The following is a 10,750-nucleotide window of genomic DNA, read 5'->3' on the forward strand; positions in this document are numbered from 1 at the left end:
TAAGGTTATGTGGGATTTAAAGCCATACATAAATACATGTTTATTTTTGTAAACAAATAATATATAAATAAAAAGTGTGATGAATGGGAAAATAATTTTGTCTCCTGAGTAGTTTTATTATTAAAATCCGCCCGTTCTATAAGAATTAACCAGAAATAAATGGCAAAGAAAACTTTCAAAACTGATAAATAAAAGAATAAACAATAATATTATTTTATTCAATCACAATCAATTGAAAGGGTTGAGTTTTTTTATTAAGTATGTTAAATTCAAAATAAATTCACCTGGGGATAATTTGCAATATAATTATTTGCTATGTTTACAAAATTTAAAAAAAATTATTGGTAGACTAATTGATGTGATTAATTTATACAAAATTTTGAATAATATTTTAGACTGTCTCAATATGCAAAACCACGGCAATGATTTCGAGGACCATATCGATATCTGGAATATATCACTTCCTAACTATAAAGAATAATAATTATAATATTTCAGGCTTATGTGTAATTACCTGTATGATATGTTCATCCTTGTTTAGACAAGTACTTTTTAAACCACTAACATACTTAAAAATATACATCAATATTTTATCAAATTCAAGAAAAAACATATATTTTATCATAAAGTATACAACATGTACTATATATTATGCACAAATTGGCTCTGACCGTTACTAAAAGATTTATTTTATTAATTTTTTTGGGGAAAAATATTAATTAAGATGTAATGATTTAAGATTTCATGGGTATGTATTTTGTGACAAAATGCGTGTCTGTAATTCTCTGGTTAATTAATTGTGAATATGTTCATTATTGGGTTTATAAAGAAAAATGTCTAACCAAAAAATCATATTTTCTATTATTCATTTTTCATGAATGTTATAAATAATTGACGTGTTCCAATAAAAATCAAGTATAATTAATATTTCAGATAAATAAGAGTAAATAAAAAATTCAACGTGCACTTTTATTCAAAATAAACGTAAGTTACTTTGAAATTCTGTATGCACTCTGAGAAATTTTGTTAAACGCACAATCTTCAGTTCTTGCATTTTATATTATTTCAGCACTAAATTTTCGTACGCGTTGAAATATTTCACGTCAATACGTGTTTAATGTGCAGTTTTAACTATAAAATTGATATTTAAAGAGGTAATGCGTAATTAACTATCATAACATTTTATCGAGGCCAAAAGAACACAATGAATCACACTCTTAACAAGAGAAGGGTTCTCACGTGTGTGAGTTTAAAATGTGAGCCTTTAAGCTCCCTTTCTGGGAACATCTATAATTACACTCTGAACAAGAGAAGGGTTTCTCACCCGTATGCGCAAACATGTGATTTCTTAAAGAATTTTTATGTGAACATTTGTAATCACACTCTGAACAAGAGAAGGGTTTCTCTCCAGTGTGAGTTAAAATGTGAACCTTTAAGCTCCCTTTCTGGGAACATCTATAATTACACTCTGAACAAGAGAAGGGTTTCTCACCCGTATGAGCAAACATGTGATTCCTTAAAGAATTTTTATGTGAACATTTGTAATCACACTCTGAACAAGAGAAGGGTTTCTTACCCGTGTGAGTAAACATGTGAATTACTAAATACCTTTTTCGGTAACATTTATAATTACACTCTGAACAAGAGAAGGGTTTCTCACCCGTGTGCGTTAACATGTGATTCTTTAAAACGTGTTTCTCTAAACATTTATAATCACACTCTGAACAAGAGAAAGGTTTCTCACTCGCGTGAGTTAAAATGTGATTCTTTAATTTCCATTTCTGTGAACACCTATAATCACACTCTGAACAAGAGAAGGGTTTCTCACCCGTGTGAGTAAACATGTGATTCTTTAAATTCCCTTTCAGTAAACATCTATAATCACACTCTGAACAAGAGAAGGGTTTCACACCTGAGTGAGTTAAAATGTGAATCTTTAAGGTTCCTTTTTGGGAACATCTATAATTACACTCTGAACAAGAGTAGGGTTTCACACCCGAGTGGGTTAAAATGTGAACCTTTAAGCTCCCTTCCTGAGAACATGTATAATCACACTCTGAGCAAGATATGGGTTTCTCACCCGTGTGAGTTAACATGTGATTTTTTAAAGATGTTTTAGTTGAACATGTGAAGTTACATTCTGAACAATACAAGGGTTTCGCACCCGCGTGAGATGAAATGTGAAACTTTAAAGTCCTTTCACGTAAACATTTATAATTACACTCTGAACAAGAGTAGGGTTTCACACCCGAGTGAGTTAAAATGTGAGACTTTAAGCTCCCTTTCTGGGAACATCTATAATTACACTCTGAACAAGAGAAGGGTTTCTCACCCGTATGAGTAAACATGTGATTTCTCAAAGAATTTTTATGTGAACATTTGTAATCACACTCTGAACAAGAGAAGGGTTTCTTACCCGTGTGAGTAAACATGTGACTTTCTAAATGCCTTTTTAGGTAACATTTATAATTACACTCCGAACAAGAGAAGGGTTTCTCACCCGTGTGAGTAAACATGTGAGCCTTTAAATGCCCTTTTTGGGAACATCTGTAATTGCACTCTGAACAAGAGAAGGGTTTCTCACCCGTGTGAGTGATCATGTGCTTTCTTAAAGAAATTTTATTTGAACATTTATAATCACACTCTGAGCAAGATAAGGGTTTCTCACCCGTGTGAGTGAACATGTGATTTTTTAAAGTTGTTTTAGTTGAACATGTGTAATTACATTCTGAACAAGAGAAGGGTTTTGCACCCGTGTGAGTGATCTTGTGCTTTCTTAAAGAATTTTTATTTGAACATTTATAATCACACTCTGAGCAAGATAAGGGTTTCTCACCCGTGTGAGTGAACATGTGATTTTTTAAAGTTGTTTTAGTTGAACATGTATAATTACACTCTGAACAAGAGAAGGGTTTCACACTCGAGTGAGTTAAAATATGAACCTTTAATCTCCCTTCCTGAGAACATCTATAATTACACTCTGAGCAAGAGAAGGGTTTCTCGCCCGTATGAGAAAACACGTGATTTCTTAAAGAATTTTTATATGAACATTTATATTCACACTCTGAGCAAGATAAGGGTTTCTCATCCGTGTGAGTGAACATGTGATTTTTCAAAGCTGTTTTAGTTGAACATGTGTAATTACATTCTGAACAAGAGAAGGGTTTCTCACCCGTGTGAGTAAACATGTGATTTCTTAAAGAACTTTTATGTGAACATTTATAATCACACTCTGAACAAGAGATGGGTTTCTCACCCGTGTGACTGAACATGTGCTTTCTTAAATAATTTTTCTTTGAACATTTATAATCACACTCTGAACAAGAGAAAGGTTTCTCACCCGTGTGATTTAACATGTGAATTTCTAAAGACTCTTTTCGGGAAGATTTGTAATCACACTCTGAACAAGGGAAGGGTTTCTCACCCGTATGAGTAAACAGGTGATATTTTAAAGCTGTTTTACGCGAACATTTATAATCACATTCTGAACAAGAGAAGGGTTTCACACCCATGTGAGTTAAAATGTGAGCCTTTAAATGCCCTTTTTGTGAAAATCTATAATTACACTCTGAACAAGAGAAAAGTTTCTCCGCAGCGTGAGTGAACTTCATGTGATTTATTAAATACCTTTTATCTGAACATCTATAATCACACTCTGAACAAGAGAGGGGTTTCTCATCCGTATGAGTGAACATGTGAATTTTTAAAGACCTTTTATGTGTAAATCTATAATTGCACTCTGAACAAGAGAAGGGTTTCACACCCGTGTGAGTAAACATGTGAGCCTTTAAATGCCCTTTTTGGGAACATTTATAATCACACTCTGAACAAGGGAAGGGTTTCTCATCCGTATGAGTGAACATGTGTTTTTTTAAATGTGTTTTAGTTGAACATGTGTAGTTACATTTTGAGCAAGAGAAGGGTTTCTCACCCGTGTGAGTTAACATGTGAATTTTTAAATTTGTTTTAGTTGAACATGTGTAGTTACATTTTGAGCAAGAGAAGGGTTTCTCACCCGTGTGAGTTAACATGTGAATTTTTAAATTTGTTTTAGTTGAACATGTGTAGTTACATTTTGAGCAAGAGAAGGGTTTCTCACCCGTGTGAGTTAACATGTGAATTTTTAAATTTGTTTTAGTTGAACATGTGTAGTTACATTTTGAGCAAGAGAAGGGTTTCTCACCTGTGTGAGTAAACATGTGATATCTTAAAGAATTTTTATGTGAACATTTGTAATCACATTCTGAACAAGAGAATCCTTTCTTTCCTGTAAGTGCTGAGGTTTTACGTGGCCTTAGATTCCGTTTCATTGAGCATGATGATGATATTTCTCCAAGACCGTTAGAAAGAGAGTGCTGAGAATTCTCTAAACGTGTAGATTTGATAACACTTTTCATTAAATCTGAAAATAAAAATAAAAGTATTGCACAAAACTGAAATAAAGCAGCACCAAAAACATAGAACTGTTCATCTCATCACCTTAACATAATAAATGATCAAGGTTATATAGTTTTTGTTAATTATCAAAGAAAACACTTATTTTTTTACCACTTGAGTTTATTTTGTGACGACTAGTTTCGGAAGCTAAGCTTCCATCTTCAGGTCTAAATGTATACTAATCCATAATAAATAACTAACTCTTCTATAAAAAAAGGCAGTCCGCCTCCGTAGTGTAATGTTCAGCACGCTCGGCTACCGTTCTGGAGGTCCCGGGTCGATTCCCAAGGGGAATAAAATAAATAAGTGATTTTTTTACTGTAATATTTATTCAATATTACCCTGGACTGGTACCTGAAGCGGAGGGCTGATCACCTTTTCTTCATGTGTAAACGATCAAAGTAACACTGCGTTTATATGACGCAGTGCCCTATGCATCATTGGGGTGCGGATAAGGGTTTTATTTTTTATATAAAGAAGAAGGGTAAGTTAGGGGGAGGGGGGTTAGGCAAGGGGGCGGAGTTTGAAAATAAAGGAAAAATGGAAAGCAAAGGTGAAGAATTTTGAAACAATACATTATTTATTATTAATTATATATTATATAATTGATTAAAAATTGTATTGTTTCAAAATTCTTCACCTTTGCTTTCCATTTTTCGTTTATTTCAAATTCCGCGTCCTTGACTAACCCTCCTCCCCCTAACCTCTTTGACTAACCCCCCTACCCCTCTCCTTATATATAGATCAGTAAATTATTAATTTTGCTTTAGTTAATAATAGGCCTGAAGATGGAAGCTTAGCTTTCGAAACCAGTCGTCATAAAATAAATTCAAGTGGTAAAAAAACAAGTGTTTTTCTTTTACAATTTCATCATTTCTTACCACAAAGTAAATGCCAAAACAATAAATAAAATAATTTTTGTTACATTCATAAAAACAAAAACTTAAATAAATATCAGTAATTTTTTTCTCGAATTTTAACACAATAAAAATAGCAATCACACAATATAAAGAGTCCCGATAAACTGTCAATATTGGTCCCGCAAGGAAAAGGAGATAATTAACAGAGTATGTTTTTTACAACCGTGCTTTTGTGCAGATTCATTTAGAGTACGCAAATGTTTCTGGTTATTTATGTATTTCTCTATAAAATACAATATGCGAGCCAACAGAAAGGTTTAAACCCCACAAATAGTATACTCTTTTATTTTTTTGATGTGAAACTTACTAGGCGGCAATTCGATAAACGATAATTGGGCTGGAATTGAGGGTTAACATTTCCTTACACGACTAGTCAACTCGGGCACATTTTTGCAAACGTAATGGGAACGATTAGGGTGCCATCTACAGTGAGAACGATATCATGTTCGCAGTTTTTCTCAATATCAATATTGATATTATTCATTATATCGGACACTGGATTCCCTAACGAATGAGATGTCAATTTTAAGGGTGTCTCAACTTGGTGTGAAACATGTATCATTATTCCTTTTTTTATGAAAGAAGATGGAAGTCTGACTATCCAGGGCTTCTGGCATTTGGCTGGCTTAAGCGATGACTTAATCCACTTATGAATGAATCTTTCCCATGTTCAAAGGAATAATCTTAATAAATACGTGACCAATCCCTCAACTATGGCTTAAAAATCGGCCATACTTCACGAATGTATCATCACATGTATGCGGAAGTGTACTTTACAAAAAAAAACGTAAATTAAAAATGAATTGTTTTAGCTAGATTTCAGTATTGATTTCAGCTTTCTGGTTGGTCTGATCATTTTGCTCTGAGATGCTCTCAATGTAGTGGTAATGGTACCGACGATTACAATACAATGTAGTAGTGAGTCAAGATGGTACAGTGTAGAATTTTACCGAACCCGAATCGAAAATGCCCGTTGGTTTTTTTTTCTATTAAATTATTTTAAAGCCCACGTTTTCAGGAAAAAAAAACCTTTCCAGGTCCTCTGTGAACAATGTATGTGATGACCAGTTAGTATTTATACTAGTATCTAGTAATTAGGGAAGAACAACTTGGTTATACATCAAGTCGGAGGGCCGAGGAAGAAATGAAATGCGCTATGCTCGGCATCTAGAGCGCTTAAACCGCATGGAAGACCAGCATCACCCCCCGCCATCTGCTGTTGACTATCCACAATGACGGGAGCTCAACAAGCTGCTCTCCGGCGCTACCATCGCTCAGGGAGGCGTCCTGCCCAACATCTTGGACATGCTCCAGCCCAAGAAGACTGAAAAGAAGGCGCAATAATACGACGGCTCCACTTTCCCCCCTTCAGACTCAGCCGATGGACGACGTTTTTCTTTAATATTTTTTTTTAATCTCTCATTATCATTTTCATATCATAATCCATATATCGCTCACTCCTTTCAAGAACGTCATAAATCAAAAATCGTCAATTTTCAGTTGTGCATGTTTTCGGAATGCCCAGAAAATGTACTATATCCCAGCAAAAGAGGCATATTTTTAACTTAATATTTCCCCGCTACAGGGCGAAAAGTGTTGTTTTTGCATTTTGAAGAAAAGGTATTGTTTAATTATTTTTTTCAAACATACTAATTATTTTTCAAATGGTGAAAAAACCTTCAGGTTTTACCTAAAAAGATCTGTGGCATAGTGAAAAGTTCAATAAGTGGCTTGATATTTATTTTTAATACATTGTGTTATATTTTTAAACTTTAAAAACGTTCTCCTGAAAAATCAACTTTTTTGATTTATGACGTTCTTGAAAGGAGTGAGCGATATGTATAAGCGCTTTTGAGGTAGTTTTTTTAACGAAAATGGCGCTATATAAATCATCCAAAATTATTATTATTATAAGTGTGGAGATTGTTTATTTCATACAACAAAATGTTACTTACTAGATTCTGCCTCAAGTCTGCTCGAGGATTCCGCACATTCTCGTTTGATGTCGGGATGATCAATATCTATCTCGGTGATTATCGTAATGTCGCTAGATATTAATTTGCGGTGCAGATCAGTAGCAGTCTCTGGCGCAACTGGCTCCCCGTTCAGGTATTCCCCAGTATGGAGAGTATCATCATCACTTCCTGGCTCCTTCTTGATCACAGGATGATCTGGGTATACAATCCTGGAGTACGACAAGTCGACATAACAATGTCGTAAATTAAAGTAACCCTCTACGGCAGGGAAAAGGATAGTATACCCTTCGGCATCTCCCGGTTCGGCCTTGGCAGGAGCTAAAGTAGGCTCCATCTGTTTTTCAAACGTCGAGTTGAGTTTCGGCAGTGTATCCTACAAATAGAAGAAAACCTGACTTAAATTAAGAAAAGGACACGGCAATATTGCGTAACTACACAGGCACCCCATCTGACTAGTGGTAGAAATATAGGTCTTTAAATAATGAAATGTATTTTTTGACAATCCGATAAATTTGCTCACGTGGTCACTTTATGCACTGTATTGCATTCACCATGATTGACAGTCACTTCATTATTTCGATATTTCGAAAAGTACTAAGCATGTTCAATGGACTTTTGTCAGATAAGAGGAATATCTAATTTAACATACTCAACCTATAAAGGATTGTATTAGACTCGAGAAGTGTTTATAATAGCCGATATAATTAATATTTCCATTCATCATTTTCTTTTGGAAAATTCTCCTTCGAAAAAACGTTATTTTTGTAAGGTGGCAATGAATGACGTCACAGAAACGATGAAGTTATTTTACGTCACAGAAACGTTGACAGTTAAACAATTACAATAAACACATAGCGACGTAACGTGATTAATTTTCAGTTTCTTTAGTATTCAAAGTAATTTTCAACCTTTTCTTATTTCATTTTTTATTAATCATGACGGACAGTGGCTTTGTAGAGGCACAATCTGACAACTTGTCAAATATTGACATTTATGAAGACGGATTAATTTGTGCTGAAATTCGGGGTTTAAAGCTTCCAGGTGAGTAAATAATTGTTCGATATATTTTAATGATGTAGTTTAATATATCCAAAAATATGTATAAAACTAGAGTAAAATCTGTCAACTGTAAAACGGCAGCCTAAAATCTGTATCGATACACATAAATCTGTGTATATGGCAACACTGTGTAGTGTGACGAACAATCCACACTACTACTTCTTCTATGGTTTCAATCCTGGGATTGGTTTGCAGCAATTTCCTCTATTCTTCTCTTCCATTCTTCCCTGTCTTGTGCGGCTGTTTAGAAATGTGCAAATGACGAGCAGCGCACGTCCTAGTCTCAGCACAGGTCCTCCAGGTACTCTGGGCGTGGGCGTCCCCTAGAGTTTGTCTCCTCGGTCATACCCTCCATTATGGCATGCAAGACACCTTCTTGACGTATTACATGGCCGATCCATCTTGCACACCTTTCCTGAGCAGGTGCCTTCCTCCTTCGATTCCTTGAAGAACTTCCTCATTCGTGATGTGAAATTCTTAACCTCTAAGCTGCTCGATTTCTAGTGTCAAACTTTCCGTCGCGTGCTGGATTGTTTTACATTACAATATTTTTGACAAAAAAAAACATATTTTTGCCTATTTTTTGTAGTAAAACTTTCGAAAATCCATCATAGATGTTCACAGTACACAATTCACTTTACTTATTATGTTTTTAAAGTGTATTTACAATTACGGACTCGCGGCCGAAAATTTGGCGGCTGTATAGAAGACGCGGCTGTCGTATAGTCCATTCGTTGCGTGCGCGCAGTTTTTTTTTAAATGCGTTATATTAAAAAATAAAGGTAAATTAAAATGATATTTAGAAAAATATTTTATATTAAAAAACGGACATGATCAATATTTCGAAATTGTGTGAAAATCTTCAAAGCAGGGATTAGAACAAAAATGCATTTTCCATGTGGGATATCAAAATAATGTGACTTTATTCCTTTTCTCGCGTATTGGTTATGGTCGCTTTCACCATTTTTGTTTTCAGAATCGTTGTTTCTTATAAAACGCATGAAATTTTCTTCATTGTCGTATAAATTTTAACTAGGAAGAGATATATTTATGACGATAAAAGTTATAACAAAAAAATGCTTCCAGTATTCGAAGCATCGCACGATAATAAACAAAAAAAAATAGTACAAAAATATCACAAAACACCGTTGTACACAATCACTTTTTGGTTAATTATAATAAATACCCTTCTCGTTCCACACAGTTAATAAATATAATAATTATGAAAATAGTTCATGATAATTTAGGTCGCCTAAACCGATTGAACAGACTAAACGATACTGAGAGTACGCGCCGAGCACGAGCCGACCGGAAGTATCCACGATAAAGTTGACACTAAATTGAAATAATTTTGATATTTTATGACACTAAATCAAAGAGAACTAATTCATCCATGCCTCGAACCAAATTTAGGTGCAAAAAATTATCCATAGGTGTTGATATAAGTACGTTAAGTTGAAAAACGACTATGCATGCGATCTGCAGTCAACGGTACTTTTATAAAAAAAAACGACAAGAGATGCGATCCGCAGCTTACGGCTTACGGGTTATAGGACCACATCTCAAAAGCCTCTAGTCTCCGATTATCCCTTTCGGATAGGCACACTACTACTACTACTACTACTACAGCTCTATAAACCATAGACAATAAACCATATGACGTCATAAAACGCACGATGACAGAAATTCGACGACTTATGCGTACGCACGTTTTTCGTTTTATTCAAATATCTCAAGTATAAACCTTAATATCTCCCTTAGCTCTCTACAGATTTCAATAAAAATATTATCGGTAATCTTGTAATTTTTAATGTTAATTTATTAGCCAATAATCCAACATCCTAAAGGTCTATTCTGACAGATACTGTCTTTATTCATCACCGTTATTAAGGTGAAATCGATTAATTTCACCTACAATACTCATTGTAATGACAAAACGCTAGTTTCCATTAATGAAATAAATATATAATAACAACAAATTACGATCCACAAAATTAATAATTATTATAATACTTACCTCAAGCTAAGCACGACGCCACTCGCAGACTAATTTATATAGTGACGCCACCGACAGCGATACATAGACAATAATACTATTCAAAGACTATGTACTACATAATACTATTCATAGACAATATCACGCAATTGGATTTCGAAGAGCAACGGCTAAGTAGGGGAACCCGGAGCGGAACGGGGTACCTAAATGTTTGATGTGAAATTTGACAATGAATTTGAGAAAAGTGCTTGGATTTTGTTTATATTCTAATTGTTTAGTTATTTTTGGACAAGATTGTATAAAAAAACATTTTGAAAACTATAACATGCAACTTAAAACATTAAACAAAAACGAAAGTATTA

General features: G+C 34.3%; 1 protein-coding gene across 1 annotated transcript; it reads right to left on the reverse strand.

Annotated features, from left to right (window-relative positions):
- Positions 1–690: 690 nt before the first annotated feature.
- On the reverse strand, positions 691–10,461 carry LOC148312320 (uncharacterized). Its single transcript, XM_088277477.1, has 3 exons — positions 10,410–10,461; positions 7,313–7,706; positions 691–4,402 (listed from the first exon to the last, which is right to left on the reverse strand). Exons 2-3 carry the CDS (start codon positions 7,665–7,667, stop codon positions 1,236–1,238), a joined length of 3,522 nt encoding a protein of 1,173 aa, XP_088133603.1. The 5' UTR covers positions 7,668–7,706; positions 10,410–10,461; the 3' UTR covers positions 691–1,235.
- Between the last annotated feature and the right edge of the window lie 289 nt (positions 10,462–10,750).

The sequence above is a fragment of the Brachycentrus maculatus genome, unplaced genomic scaffold (assembly GCF_059751285.1).
Source record: "Brachycentrus maculatus isolate JH-2025_06_01 unplaced genomic scaffold, ASM5975128v1 h1tg000043l, whole genome shotgun sequence".
Taxonomy (NCBI): Eukaryota; Metazoa; Arthropoda; class Insecta; order Trichoptera; family Brachycentridae; genus Brachycentrus; species Brachycentrus maculatus.